Source organism: Macaca nemestrina, chromosome 6 (assembly GCF_043159975.1).
Source record: "Macaca nemestrina isolate mMacNem1 chromosome 6, mMacNem.hap1, whole genome shotgun sequence".
In the NCBI taxonomy this organism is placed as follows: domain Eukaryota; kingdom Metazoa; phylum Chordata; class Mammalia; order Primates; family Cercopithecidae; genus Macaca; species Macaca nemestrina.
This window is the reverse complement of record NC_092130.1, coordinates 86,863,432-86,879,637: the sequence shown is the minus strand read 5'-3', so window position 1 is coordinate 86,879,637 and position 16,206 is coordinate 86,863,432. Positions and strand designations below refer to the sequence as shown.

Here is a 16,206-nt window from a genome sequence, read left to right as displayed (position 1 = left end):
AAGCTAGATGAAAAGAAAAATTTGCTATTTTCCATATGTGTGTATGATAGGTTAAAATTTCATGGCAGAACAATTCTCCTCACTCATGAGCAAACTGTCAAAAAAAAGTTACAAGATTGGTAGCACGTTCTCCCAGCAAGTGGGAGATAAGAAGAAATGACAAACGAAGCTCAAATTGAGAAGCCTATAGTTTCAGAAATGTTTAATATTAAATAAATTTGTGGAAAATATGCTGTATTATTTATCTTATTCATAGACTTATTTCTTTGTTTCCATTTTTCTTGAGTTTTAATAGGGACCCAAAGATCTCTTTAATTATTATTTTGGCACATAACTAAATTGAACAGACCTAAGTTAGTTTCCTTTTTTTGGTTGTTTTGTTTTAAATTCAGGGTTGAAGAAACAGAAGATGAAAATTTTGAAATGATAAGAAAAATACAAGTTTGAGGATCTTTTAAAATGACATTTTGGCTTCAAATTTATTATATAATAAATATTACATATTAATAATATATGACACATATGTAAATCATATATATGGCTTAGTTATGTGACATTTGAAGGCTACTGGAATATTAAAAGAATCAATAATAGTCTTTATAAAGGTTTAATTTTAGTTTGTATATGCTTTTTCTAATTGCTAGATAAACAATTTCTAATCCAATATATATGTAGAAACACACATACACAATCTGATTTCCATAATAATGGTGGTTTAGGAGTAGCCAGTCAAATAAAAATATTTATATATTTTACTTACAAAAACTAGAAGCAATAATTCTAACATTGCATGGCATTTTTATGCAACCACCCAGAAAATAAAAACCAAAAGTCTCTATTCTACAGTTAATTAATTAAATATACTACCCATTTCTACTTATTTCATGAGCTAACAGTAAAGCTGATTTCACATAATGACTTGCCATTTCATAATCAAAAGTGATTTATGCTATATAAGGAAAAGAACGAAGGTATTCTTTGCTTTCAAAAGGAATTTTCCATCTATTCTTAGTTCAATTTTTTAAAAAAGTCTAGTCAGTAATTCAAAACAGCCTGTGCAAAATACCATATTTATGAAACACTGCAGCAGGACCTAAATGCCCTTCAAATTGCAGCACGCTTTACAAGAACATGATCAGGAAATGATTCCTCCTGCCAAAAAAAAAAAAAAAAAAAAAAAGACTCCCATGTCCGTAGGTTCCTCCTAAAATACATCTGAAAAAAGATTATTCTGCCTAAAAGGTCTGAATCACATTATACAGAATATTTACAAAACAAAAGCCTTTTCTTCATATACATACAAGACCATTGTAGTGATGTAAGCACAATTCATACATTCATTGCCTAGAGAACTCATAGAATTGTACTATAATTCAGTCTTATTTAATACTCAGTGACTGTTGCTCCTCATTTTCTGTGATTTCACATTTTGTTGAACTGGCTGTTAGTAACAAATAGTGAAAATAAAAGGAAAAAATAATTAGAATATATTAGGAAGAAAATAATTAGGTTTTCTTAATGAAGATAAGCTTCTATATTTAAAGGGTTAACAAAAAACAACTAAAATCCCCTGGTTGCCTAGAAGTTCAAAATCAAATGTGTCAAACTGACTGCTCCATCACAGCATGGATGCTTTGGTATCAATTTCAGGGCCTTAATTTTCTATTTTTATCTTATTAACATTTGTGTATCTATATCCTCGATTATAAGACACCTTGAATCATTTTTTTAGAAACAAGTGGATTCTATAGACAATTTTAAGGAATAAAAAGAACAAATTTATTTCGATTCTGGTTTCATATTTCCACCTAAATAACTCAGGAGAATAGAATATGATTTCTTTTCAGATGTTAGAAACATGTTAAATATATAAGGAGTATGTCATGAGATTCAGAATTCTGCTTTATACCCAACTAATGAAAAGTTTTCTTGAAAAGCAATGTTTTTCAGAACTTCAGTTACCTTAACTGTGGAGTTCTTTTGCGGCTGGGGTGGGCCCGAGTGTATCTGGAGGCCAGTAGACCCAAAGATTTCTCCAGCACTTCTGCTAGAATCTCCTGGGCTAACTTAGGAGGCAGAATGGTCCAGAGATCGTAACGAAGAGCCCAGCAGAAATAATGCCACATCTGGATCGAGAAGGAACATCTTTCACCCTGGCAAAGCCACCAAACGTTAAACCAAAGAATTACATCTTCTAAAATGTCAGTTTGCTTCCTATGAACCTAATTAGTTCAGGCTGAAAGGAAATAGCTAAAGAGTTTGACACACTAGAAGACCAACAAAGATTTTTGATAAGATGTAAAACATCCTTATTGACAAAGGAACAGATGTTTTATTTCAATTATGAGACTAGACATTCTAGTGCAAATCCAGATCACAAACATTTAGCCTAGCATAGCCTTGATTTACCTATACCTAGCCTAGGGTTTAAAATTTATTTTTAAACAACTAGCTTTGTAGTTGCTGAAAAAACCATGGTAGCTTGTTTAAGATAGTGGACTGATTCTTCTAAAATTAAAATCTATTTGAATAATTTCAGTAGGTATATTTTTCTGAGCCTATTAGTATCATTGAGGTAATTTTATAAATGTTTCAGATTTCACATTATAATGAAGTGACAGGAGTAAAAATAAACTTGCATACTGCATTCTTAGGAACATTCTTGAAACCAAGGGGAATGGGTAGCTATCGAAGATCATTACGTTAGGCTATTTTGCCTATGGTATTTAAATAACAATACTAGAAGCAGATATCACAATAGTCTGAGTTTACAAGATTTTTTAAAGCCTAGGCACATATTATCATCATTTCTTAGTATTTTTATGGCACCTTGTACTTTTAAAGAGTCATATTTTCATTCCTTTCCACCCCTGTACAGATCTCTTCTGTGTGCCAAATTTTCTGACTGCAGAGGAAGAACTAACAATGGCCAAGGCCAAGGGGAACAGGCAGAAAGAAGAGGGTGGCCTCAAGTGATTTACAAGCATTAATCAGGTAACACGTACTCTCAGGGAGGTATGCCAGTAGTTTCACCCCATTTTCTTTAAATCAGATCAAATGATTATTTAAAATAGGAAGATTAGAACGCATTCTTCAAGCATTATCTTGATTATGTTAATATATCAGAAGTTAAACTAGTAAAATTTCCTATTATATTCCAAGTGATTCTCTTTTACTTAAAATTTCTGCTTTGCCCACTATCTGTATTTGTCAGGTAAATGTCATGTAAAAAAAAAAAAAAAAAATCTGCTGTTCTCTTATACCAAAAGTGATCATTTCTTATGCAGACACTCCCATTAGTATTTTCTTTATGTATTACTCTTCTGGTAGTTTCTTTGATTACTAATATCTTCTGCAGCCATCGAAACAATAATAATTTATAGTCATTATCTACTGACTTTCAAATGGCATTTATAAATGAGTAGAATTTGTATTCTTTGGGTAAGAAACTTGGGCATTAAAATGTCAGAGTCGAGCTCAAACTGGAGGGGACTTTGGCCACTGGCTTCTGATTTCCTAATAAGGTGTGCATCTAAACTTTTTAAGAAAAAAAAAAATTACAAAATTAATGATGAAGCAGCAAAATTATAGTTTTTAATGCTTTCTTTGTTGTGTGTTTCGATGAATACTTTTTAAACTAAGAAAGGAGTTTGAATGCCTGGTTCTCTTATACCTTTTGTGTTGCATGTAAATTTAAGCAAAACTGACTCCAGTTGATAGTGACTAGCATGAATGATTTACACTAACTTTGCCCACGGAAATGGGTGAGTTCTTACTACAACATGATCAAAATGATTTCTCATATTCTGCAAAATATGAAAAACCAATTTCTTCAATAGCTACCCTTTAGAGATAAATTAGAAAATAAAAGTAACTTTAGGCACACAGATTTCTTCTCTTAAAAGTAAAAAAATACTCATTTTAAGACTTTTTAAATTATAAACTTCATGTTTACTTTAAAATATTTCAAATAGGTCTTTGTTCTAACAATTCTTTTTAAATTCATACAACGTCAATGTACGCAAGGGTTTTCATTAAACTAAATGTGATTCATTTATTTTTCTGACCTGTTTCCTTATTTGTTGTCATTTCAAAAGTATTCTGCTAGTAAACATCTGTTATTTTTGCACACCCACTGTAATGTAAACACATGTGAGCTTTTATTTAGATTATATATCAGGAAACAAGCAGCTGGGCTTTATTATAGAAGCCACTCAATATTATCTTTGAACAGACAATTCTTTATTCTTTGACTATTGGAAAACACAAGTTCCTAAAACTGAACAGATGTCAACTACCCTAAAAGCTTAATTTTAAACATGTAATCTGAACACCCACTGTGCCATCGTGACCAGCACCTCATCAGAGAGATACAGAACTCTGACTCTCTCAAGCTGACAGTTTAGAAAATGGAAATAATGTATCTAGATCTCACTTGCTATCACAAAACATGAGCAAATATTGCTGCATATCTTGTAAATTATTTTACTATTTCTTTACTATGCTCTGCACATGGCGATAGGTTCCCTTGAGATCTCTATCCTACCCTTCACCCCCAGTCAGGCAGATATCATCTTTTTCCCTCTCAAAGCAGGCCTGCCAAAAACATACCAATTCTGTTTCACAAATCAGTTGGAATAATGGGGAGAGCAGAAGAAAGGGGTGCAGTAAGCAAGATAAAACCATGTCAGATACGCCAGTTGTCAAAACAGTTTAAAATCAGTGCTATTTTTAGAAGGTTCTTATTTTTGATACATTAAAAAAAGTATCACTTTATTTTTCTGAGAATAAATAACCACCACTAACTCTGCAATTAAATTGTAACTACTGACCATGTAAGTATATGGAAGCTACAGTACCATGTAATCACAGGGTAACTATCTCGTTATTTCTGTCTTTGAAGCTAAAGCCTTGTCATAAGATCTAAGAGCTGCATGTTACATGGTAATTTGTTGGTTTTTAAAATACTTGGTAACTTCAATAACAGGTTCTCAATGCATCCACTTATTTACACTGTACGACTCTTCTAGCTCCCAATTTGCATAAGAGGAAACATAATACCCCTATGTTGAACATATAGTGAGATGATACCTGTCCTTCATGTAAAACATCATATAAAATTGCTCATTAGTAGTACACTGACATATTGAAATAGTTTGAAACATGAGTAGGATTCATTTTCAACCACTCAGTTTACTTCAAGGCAAATAAGGAAAATATGATGCTGCCAGGAGAGGGGAAGACCAATACTTTCATTCTTATCTCAGGCTACCAGCTGCACCATACCACTTTCTCTTTCTCATTCTGCTCGCTGCTTCCATGACTGTTTGAAGTATGTCAGGTTTGGAAAACTCTATATGGATGCTCTTGCAAAGAGAAAAACTCTCTGGGAAGGGCCTCTGAATGAGAGATGAAATGGCCTTAGAAAAAGTGGAAAGTCCTTTAAGAGAGCTTCTTATTAGCCGCTCCTCTCTGTTGTAGTAACATTTATTATGATAATAACTCAGGCATAAATCAAACCACAGGAACCTTCAGTGCATGCGAGGTGACAGGAGCGATTCTGTTGAATAAAACTCCACTCTGTTTTCTCAATACTCTATAGTGATTAGGACAATCAAGAAAATGAAAGTCACAAACTTCAATCTAGAGGAAAGGGTAAAATGGAAAAGTTAATGAAACTGGGCATGGCTGTTGAAAAATTTTTAAACCCTGATTACCTTTTATTAAGATATTATAAATGTTTCACCCTGCCCTGGAATGAAGTTCGAGGAATTTCAAATATTGTGGTCTGTGCATAATCAATGAGATTTAGGTGAAGGGACACTAATGAAGCTTGACGATGAATAATTTTAATTGATCCTGGGTTTGGTTGCACTGGGAATCATTAGGCTTCAATTTGGGATTTCAAAACATGGGCTAAATGAAAATAGGTAAGCTATAACTGATCAGATGGGTCTTTTTTTTTTTTTTTTTTTTTTTTTTTGAGATAGAGTCTAGCTCTGTCACCCAGGCTGGAGTGCAGTGGCTAGATCTCAGCTCATTGCAACCTCCGCCTCCCGGGTTCAAGTCATTCTCCTGCCTCAGCCTCCTGAGTAGCTGTAATTACAGACAGGCATGTATCACCACACCCAGCTAATTTTTTGTGTTTTTACTAGAGATGGGGTTTCACCATGTTAGCCAGGCTGGTCTCAAACCCCTGACCTCAAGTGATCCGCCCGCCTCACCCTCCCAAAGTGCTGGGATTACAGGCGTGAGCACTGCGCCCGGCCTCAGATGGGTTTTAAAGCATACTCATAAGAACATACAATGAGAAGGAAAAAAATAAGTACGAAGAATAAAGCTGCTTAATAAAAGGTATTTATCAAACACATGTGGAAATGTATAACAAGAAAAAAAATGCAAGGATATCCATAACTAACTGGTCCCTTTGGAAAAAATACAAGGTTGTAGCATTTTGGCATTGTTATCTCTTTGAGTTTTCATCCTGTCCCATTATATTCCGACTATACGGCACAACATTGCAGCTCAAATTAAGTTATTTTTACTTTTAAGCAGAAGGAGAGTTCTGATGTCTAATTTATTTCAGGTTTTTAAAAACAGTGTTTTTCCTAAGTATGAATTCAATATTTTAAAAATATTATCCTAACAGTCTTCGTGTATCAGTAATGCCAAGCTCATGTTTCTAATTAGCCAGAAAGCAGGTAGGCTGTAAAACATATTTGTGTAAAAAGGAGGGATAGTAAACTTAACTTCACACCTCATAAAAAGCTTTGTAGTCATCCCAGTGGTGGCTCTCAGCATCCTGTAAAATGCTTGTAGCACAAACTCTGACGCAGTAGTTCGTAACTTGAAACTGTAGAGTGTTGATGAATTCCTGATATCGTTGGACAGGCACCAGGAATATGGGTCTGTTCAGAGAGAATGATCAAAGAGACAGAGATTTAAGGCCTGTGCAGTAGGAGATAACAATCTCCAGTACTACAAATGGTTTTGATTATTAGATATCAATCATTCATTTCCTCTTAATGCTGAAGTCTGCATCCACATTCACTTTCCAAAAAGGGAAAAAAAAAAAAAAAAAAAAAAAAGGCTGGTCTTTGTTTCGCAAGCCATTTGAAAACGTACATCTGCTGTTCTACAAATATGCACTTCAACTTGAGACAAACTGTATTGTCAATACATCATTCAAAAATGAAAGTATTCTTTGTAAGCCTATTATTAGAGATCAGTGCATTATTTAGACATTAGGTTATTGTTATTACTAGAGAACAACATGCACTTGTCAGAACCAACTTTTATAAAGCTATCAAATGTACCACAAACACAGTCTTTATTTTTAAAAATTGTAATTTTGTAGATATCAATTATCTCATAAACTGTTTTTTAAAATTCTACAGAAATATTAAATAAAATGATTTCTGGCACATTTTGTTTATAAATTCAAGCCTGAATCACAACATCTGACTACTTATGAGAATTAAAGAAATATCAGTTATACCCTACATCAAGCCAAATTTATTCTACTTTTATCTTTAGCTATGAATATTACACTGCTTTCTTTCATAAGTAATGGACTGTAAAGGCTGGATAAAGAATATAGAATAGATTCTTGGGGTCACACAGGACTGCTACGTCTACATATTTCTTTTGCAAGCAGCCATGTTATATCTAGACAGTGTAAGGGCAACAAGAAAGGCCATGTGATAATTAATACCTGTGGTCATTTTTCTCTCTATACAGAAAACATACTGTAGTTTTAGACTACAAATACATGAAAATCAGACTGCCAGATGCTTCCTCTTCAAATATTGTACTTTATTACTAAATGGCTGTCCTGAAATATGTTTACATTGATCATTAGAATAGATTACAATGAATTTATTTTCTAAGTCCACTCCATGAGACAACAAGTTTATTTTTCCTTTTCAGTGTGGTCAGTATAATGCACCTTACAAAACAAAAGGGTGTGTTCATTCATGTAATAACAACATGCAGAAAATAGTTGCGCTGGGTTAGGGTGCAGAAAATGCATGGGTCTTTTGAGTGTGGCTTTAGAGAGAGTACCTTTCTTACTATCTACGTATCTAGTTTAATATCTCCCATGCTCCACCTTTTTGATATTTCCTAGTTAAGACAAATGAAAATAATTCACCATGTTAATTATTACTTTCTCTTTCTCAAATCTTATTACCAAAATTTCATTCCTGTGATATCCAAAGATTACACGTTTCTTCAAACATGGCCATCAACTGAATTTAAACAACACTCACTTTTTAGTAATTTCCTTCATCAAATTATCATATCGCTTGAAATGCTGGAAGACATACACTGCCGTGGAGAGGTATGTGTGCAGGTTTTTCAGGGGTGCTTTGGAAGGAACCTCCTTGGCTCTCTCTTGCAGTCTCTGCAGGACAGCTGTTGCCACTTTACAACAGGCCTCCACCAAGTTTGCTCTAATTTCCGGAAAAGAATCATCTCTGCATGCCAGAGCCAGTGGAAGCACGGTGTCAAGTTTTTCCATGATGTCAGAACAAAACTAGGGAGAAATAAATGTGGCACTGAGTTATTTGTATTCTGACAGCACCAAGTAATTTATGGACAGTGGAGCCAAATTCCTAAATAATGAATTTGGCATCAAACATAAATATAATGACACAGCTTTGTAACAATCGATTTCTCAGTTGTAGAAAGTTAAATGTTTTATGTCAAATAAGGAAATACCAAAACAATGCTTCTCTCTATATAACCTTCAAACCTTATGCTTACCAGACAGACATTATGAAAAACTCATGAACCAGCTATACATGACAGTACCTTTATCTGTAGTTAGTAGTACTCAGAAAATATGTATCCTTGATATTAACGTTTGCATTATTTTTTAAACTTATTCTAATTTTCTTTTGCTAAATTGCCATAAAGGGTTTTTTTTTTTCAAATTAAATGCCACATATAAATGTCAGTGTAATTTAAATACTCTAGAATAATCAGAAACAGTTTCATGTAGCATCTTCTTATTGGTAGGGTGTCAGCAACTTTTAGAAGTGATGAGTCTAGCCTTTCACTATTTATTATGTATCTTCTCTTTCTTAATGGCAGAAGGGAGGTGTGATGAATGGAAAAGTAAAGCCTGTCTCCACATGAGATCAGTCAACAGAGTTCCCTAGGGACTCTAGGGAACTCCTTGTTTTGGAGCCTTAGGGTGAAGTGGCAGAATAAGGAGGTCATCTTCAAAAATTCTTTTAAGAGTATCCCAATCGGCCGGGCGCGGAGGCTCACGCCTGTAATCCCAGCACCTTGGGAGGCCCAGGTGGGCCGATCACAAGGTCAGGAGATAGAGACCATCCTGGCTAACACGGTGAAACCCCGTCTCTACTAAAAATACAAAAAAAGTTAGCTGGGCGTGGTGGCGGGCACCTGTAGCCCCATCTACTCGGGAGGCTGAGGCAGGAGAATGGTGTGAACCCGGGAGGCGGAGCTTGCAGTGAGCCTGGATCGCACCACTGCACTCCAGCCTGGGCGACAGAGCGAGACTCCGTCTCAAAAAAAAAAGGAATATCCCAATCACAGGTTGCTGAACTCATTCTGGACTTAATGCCAAGTGACTGTATTTACCTCCTATTTTCTCAGTATGTTCTGTGACTTTCAAAGCACATATGGAGATGTAAGACTGATACTAATGAGATGAAAAGCTCATTAAGGTGTTAATGAAGATTTTTTTAAGTGCCCAAAGCTAGAAAAGACAGTACTTCCTTCAACCTCCTAAATTTTCCTGGAGTCATTCAAACGTATAATCAAGACAGGTGGTTTTCCCAGGGTTTCCCAGCTCCCCATGAAGTCACAGAGGCCCCTTTTTGGTTGCCTTAGATTCATGGAGCAACAAGTTAGCATCAGGTGTAAGTCCTTTTAGGCAGCAGTGGCCCATGGATACCACTGAAGAAAACTGGTACTGGGTCAAGTACCAAGTATTTGCCAAGGGACTCCACCATTTGATCTACAGGTTCTTTTTGCAATGCTTTATACTAAAATAAATCCCATCATGTCAGTCATCAGTTTGAAAGGATTTTATATACTTGCTTTTCCAATTTTCTTTGGTTGTTCCTCCTCAGGAAACATATGGCTGTCTTGCCAAACTTGCTGGACATTTACAAGGTTCATAGCATAGCTCACAGCTGAAGACCTTTCATTCTGTTCCTGTTGGAGAATTTTTGTGGAAAAACCTTCAATTTCAGTTACTATGCAGTGCGCCATGGGAAGAGACACTTCTTTAAATGCACTTCTCCAGCCAAAATCTAGTAAGGTAGCCTGAAATATAAATGTATATGAAGTCACGTTAATCTTAACTCAGCAACAAATGTTTCTATTGTTATAGATATAAAATTATTACTTTCATTCAACATGTTGAATGTATTCTTTGATATACTGTAAAAGCCATTCTTACAACATAAAAAATATTACCTAGTGAATAAAGCAATATACAAAAACATGTGCATTCTTTACACACAGTAATATACTGACATTTCATTTTAATTCATCAGTGGATTTAATAAAAAACTTTTTAAAAAATTTAATCTCTTAAATATAGTTCAATAAAGCCATCTTTACAAGAACAGAAAGCTACAGTTACTATTTATCACATAAAACAACCTTTAAATTCAATATATTTAATAAAGTCTAAATTAGATTTTTATAGTCTTTTTTATAGTTTATTGTTAACAAGTATTGCAACATAACACAGCATTTAATATTCAACCTTTTATTTCTTTTTCACTCATAGAACTCCAGACAAGCCAAAAAATAGCAATAAGAAATAAATTTTTCAGAGAAAACACACCACTGCACTTTCTAGATTTTTACTTGCTCAGAATTTTAGTCTCTCCAGCTGCAAAGTCATAAGCAGCACTACTTTTGTTCCAAGAATGAAGAATTAAAAGAATCTACACTGTTCTGTTGTGCTGGTGGGGGGTACTCGGAAGGGAGTAGAAGCAGTTGAGGTACATTTGAGGGGTTGATGTTTTCTTTTTTGCTTTGGTCTATGACTCATAAGGCAATATATTTATGAATGTATATTTCCTCCAGGTCTCCTAGCATTCTCTAAAGTTCAAAAGCATTATGGGTAGTAGGCTGAACCTATGCTTAAAATTAAACTTTCCTTATTTTAATGTAACTCTGTTTATAGTAATGTGCCACCTACCCCAACTTCAGAAAACCCTGAGCTCCATGTCCCTGACTGAATCACTTATTTTTCTTGATCTCAGGGGTTTTTTTGGTAGAAAAACAAGAGAGTCAAATTGTATGATTTGTATGGTCCCTTTTATTTTAAAATTACTAAAATTATGATCATAAGCCTAATTTTCTTATATATACAACCTATTCAGCAATAATTTTTTCTGACACATACTGTACAAAGTAACAAAGGTGATTCCTTTTTTAGAGCTAAAATTATATGATTCCATGACTCTAATCAGAAACATGGCTCTTGTTCTCATTACACTCATAACTGAATTGTAATGGAACTTTCTGAAGATTATTTGGATCTCAAGCATCAGAGGGCCTAAAACACATCTATCTCTCTTATCTTATATTTGCATAAAATTCATCAAAAATGGGCCGGGCATGGTGGCTTATGCCAGTAATCCCAGCACTTTGGGAGGCTGAGGCAAGCAGATCACTTGCAGTCAGGAGATGGAGACCATCCTGGCTAACACGGTGAAACCCCATCTCTACTAAAAATACAAAAATTAGCCAGGCGTGGTGGCGGGCGCCTGTAGTCCCAGCTACTTGGGAGGCTGAGACAGGAAAATCGCTTGAACCTGGGAGGTGGAGGTTGCAGTGAGCCGAGATCATGCCACTGCACTCCAGCCTGGGCGACAGAGCGAGACTCCATCTCAAAAAAAAAAAAATTAATCAAAAATTGAATCTACTCAACTGATACAATCTTCTTTCTTATAAGAGAACTTGGAAGTGGCATAGGTATAGCCCTGTGCTATAACAGTAATTCCTTGGGACACATTTATGAAAAAAATGTAAAAATAAAACTACCTCCATGAAAATTCAAACAAAAAATGTCTGATTTTTGTTTTCCCCATCACGGCATGTCTATTTACTAAAGTCATTCATTTATTCATTCAAGCAAATATGTCCTGGTGGAAATGTTATTAATTGTCATGGCTGCATTAAATTTTTAAAAATTTTTTGTGCAGTAAAAGTTACCTTTGCTCATGATAATGTATATGTAATTATAATATGTTGGCCTATCTGAATTCTCTTTTCAAAATATAGAAAAACAAGTATATTAACAGCTGCTCTTAAAAAGAAAACTGAAGCCGGGCATGATGGCTCACGACTATAATCCCAGAACTTTGGGAGGCCGAGGCAGGCAGATCACCTGAGGTCAGGAGTTCGAGACCAACCTGGCCAACATGATGAAACCTTATCTCTACTGAAAATATAAAAAATTAGCTGGGCGTTGTTGTGGGTGCCTGTAATCCCAGCTACTTGGGAGGGTGAGACAAGAGAATCGCTTGAACTTGGGAGGCAGAGATTGCAGTGAGCTGAGATTGTGCCACTTCACTCCAGCATAGGTGACAGAATGATACTATGTCTCAAAAAAAAAAAAAAAAAAAAGAAAACTGAAAACCTTTACTTATTCAAACCTCCAATAGTTTATTTGTTCTTATGAAATATAGTTTGCTTACTTCTACTCTTCTCATCTAATATTTGGCATCATACATATTCCACTTAGACTAGAGAACACTTACTAGTTGTTCCAAGAAAAAAGAGAATCACATGGTTTTCTCTTCTATGCAAAAAGTAGATAATCTGTTGAATCTCTATTTCTATTATTTACTGCTAATTTCTTAGTACTGATTTTGATTTTTGGTTAAAGTATAATATATAACTTAGGATTTTCCCAATTATTTCTCTTGCTTTATAGGCCAAAACTGTTAAAACTATATGTTGTTTTGTCTCTTTAAATATTTACCTAGTGTATCAGTAAGGGTCCATTTGAAAAACAGAAACCACTCAAGATTTTTCAAAAGGAAGATTTTTAATGTAGGGTTTTGGTTACCTACATGATGGAAGATTTGAGAAGTCAAACATGGACTGTGAAGCAGGCCAGATATTAATAGAGCAGGAGGCCACAACCACCCCTAGGGCTGGAGGAATGAAGAAAAGGGACTAAGTTATGGGAGAGTAGCTCCTGGCTACCAGTCGAAGCTAAAGCCCAAGCAGACCTGCCAGGTGGAACTGAAGTCATGCAGGGCAGGCTGCATGGTAGGAGCAGGGCTCAGGGTGGATATAAAGGTGTCACAGCCATTATCAGAAATGCTCCTTAAGACAGAGAGAGGAGAAGAAACGCTCTGGTTTCTCTGCAACTCCTACCCTCCGTCAATGCCTTCCATGAGGTCTTTCATCAATGCCTTTAATTGACTAACCCATCCCAGAATCTGAAAGCAAAGGGGCCTGGAATGTGTAATTCTCTGCAATCTAGAGCAGAGCAAAGAAAACAGGTTTTGGGAACAATCACAGGATGGGGATCATAAATATGAGGCCAGTTCAGATGATTGTTTCCTTTTCCTTTTTAATCTCCATTTGCTCACGTTTCAACAATTATCTATAGCCCACATCCTCTAAGTGCAGACTCTGAGTCAGGATAAGAACAAAAGATCTCTTGACTTCCATCTCTCTATTCCTCCCATGGAATAGATTTTACAAGAAGACAGCATCCCCACTAAATTGAATTTTCATCGAAAACTTATATGCCAATTTTCAATCCAAAATTGAAAAATTATTTTTTGTAGCAAAGGGTAAAACTCAAGACATTTTGCTTCATAATGGATTCACAGGCATCTGATGATGATTTTATATGTGAATTATAAAACACTTTTTTTTTTCCTTCACTTACCTCTTTTCCTGGTAGCAATTGCTCTGAAGGAATATTGGTTTCGTTTGCTCTAGGTTTTTCTATTACAAGTTCTCTATTGGATTTCTCCAACATTCCTAAGCAATAGAAAAGAAAACAAACACACTAATATATATTGTTTAAAAGGCATATTAGATGTGATTTATAAATTCAGGTAAATATTAATTGGTAGAAAAGCTCTATCCACAGTACATACATACATATACACATCCACAAATAACAATATATAGAGAATACAGTCAGAAAGATGCAGGCTGATGTCACCATTACAATAATGATAGAATCAAGATAGATAGAGTCCTTTTCCCATATACAACTTGATGAAATCTACATCCCAATTACATTCCTGTTTGATGTACATAAACATATAATCTTCAAAATAAATATTTTTGTCATTAATTTATTTTCATGTTGATAATGTAAGAGGACAAAATAAATATTATTTCCTTGTTCATTTAAAAAGTTAATTCTAAAGTACTACATTTTAAAACTGTTGGTATTTCCTAGCATGTTAACTTCAAACAAAGAAGAAAAATACATAGATGAACATCAGCATAACAAGAAAAATTATACCCTTAAGCATATCAATGATTCATTTAAAAAACACAAACTCTGAGACAGGCATAAAATAATCCCTAGCGAGGCGGAGCTTGCAGTGAGCTGAGATCCGGCCACTGCACCCCAACCTGGGCGACACAGCGAGACTCCGTCTCAAAAGAAAAGAAAAAAAATTCCTAGCTCCAAAAATGGAAATATTTCCACAACTTTTGTTTTTTACAATTAAGAAACTCTTTTTTTACAATTAAGCAACTCTTTTCTATGGGGAAAAAAATTTGATCTATAAAAATGTAATAAATAACTACTCCAAAAATAAATCTTTCTACTTTTGCATTAAGATTAGATTAATGATAATTTGATTCAATATGAATAATTTAATGTTTACCCTTTTTTTGGCTTAGACATGGTATATGATGATGAATTCTGTGTTATGATCTAACTTTTCTTTTTTTTCCCCACGATTTACCAAGAATCAATTTCTTTATGCCTGGGCAAAGCAAATTTCAAAATCTAACTGACTTTATCAGTAGGGACTTTGACCAATAGAGTCATCTAGTAGATGCATGTTTTCTTTTCCTAAATGTGGTTCTATGAACTTAATTGTCATTGATTTCTAAGGAGTACAATTGATGAAATAAAAGCGTTTTGTTCTGATGTTAATTTCTTTTTTTTTTTAATTTATTTATTATTATTATACTTTAAGTTGTAGCTGGACCATCTTGTGCATAAAGTGTATTAAAGGTAAAAAATCCATTTGGTTGGCACTAACATCATTATTTTGGGAAATTTTATCAGAGTTTATATATTCTGAGGAAAAGTTTTCATCAACTCTGGTATTTCTTAATCATCTTTGGATTAATGAACACTCTTAGAACATGATTAAAGTGACAGAACACTGCATGCAAAAATGCATAATATGACTGTATGGCAGGCACATGTGCATTACACACACACACACACACACACAGACACACACACACTATTGGGGATTCCCAGGCCCTCTTGTAAATCTCATTAATTAATCCAATGGGCCCATGGACTGCAGTTTAAGAATTCTGTTCCATTTCTCAAGACACATCACAACATAGAGAAGGTTTTAGACTCAAACAGTGTTATACCATTTAACGTAAAATGCTTTTTTATGGCTTGCATTTTATGATGTATTTTCAAAAAGACGGTGTTACAAATAAGGATCACTTCTAATTGAAATAAAATCCAGATTAGTCAAAAAATTTTAAATAAAGAAAAATGAAACTATAAGCCCATTAAAAGAAAATATGGAATTTTTTTTAAAAAGATCCACATAGAGAAGACCTTTTAGGACACAAAATGCAGAAACCATAAAGTAAGTCTGCACAACAAAAATACCATCAACTGCCCAAGTAGATATGACAAGCTGACTTGCCAATCTTTCTCAAAATGTCCACTTTCTGAAAATTAATAGTTTATTTTTTAGTGAAGTTTTCAGTTTACAAAAAAATTGAGCAGAAAGTACAGAAAGTTCTCATATACTTCCTCCCTGCCCTCAGTTTCCTCTACTGTTAACATCTTGCAATATATGGTATATTTGTGACAGCTGATGAACAAATGTAAAAATATTATTAACTAAGTCCACAGTTTACATTATAGTTCACTCTTTGTGTTGTGCAATTCTATGGGTTTTGCCAAATGTATAATGTCATGTACCCCCCATTACTCTGTCACACAGAATAGTTTCCATGCTT

At 34.5% G+C, this 16,206-nt stretch overlaps 1 protein-coding gene across 21 annotated transcripts in view; it reads right to left on the bottom strand.

The window, feature by feature from the left end:
* The window catches only part of LOC105491963 (KIAA0825 ortholog), a 473,971-nt gene that overhangs the window by 324,036 nt on the left and 133,729 nt on the right, over positions 1-16,206 (bottom strand). For 16 of the 21 annotated variants that reach the window (XR_011624178.1, XM_071097811.1, XM_071097807.1 and 13 more), the window contains 6 exons: positions 13,907-14,001; positions 10,075-10,302; positions 8,271-8,536; positions 6,758-6,908; positions 5,530-5,643; positions 1,963-2,153 (listed from right to left, as the gene is read on the bottom strand). Coding sequence is in view for 20 of the 21 variants with exons in the window: in XM_071097811.1 (XP_070953912.1) it covers positions 1,963-2,153; positions 5,530-5,643; positions 6,758-6,908; positions 8,271-8,536; positions 10,075-10,302; positions 13,907-14,001 (1,045 nt within the window). In the remaining variant the exon portion in view is untranslated. The remainder of the gene's footprint in view (positions 1-1,962; positions 2,154-5,529; positions 5,644-6,757; positions 6,909-8,270; positions 8,537-10,074; positions 10,303-13,906; positions 14,002-16,206) is intronic. The other 5 variants (XM_011758773.3, XM_071097813.1, XM_071097814.1 and 2 more) reach the window with 2 other exon arrangements.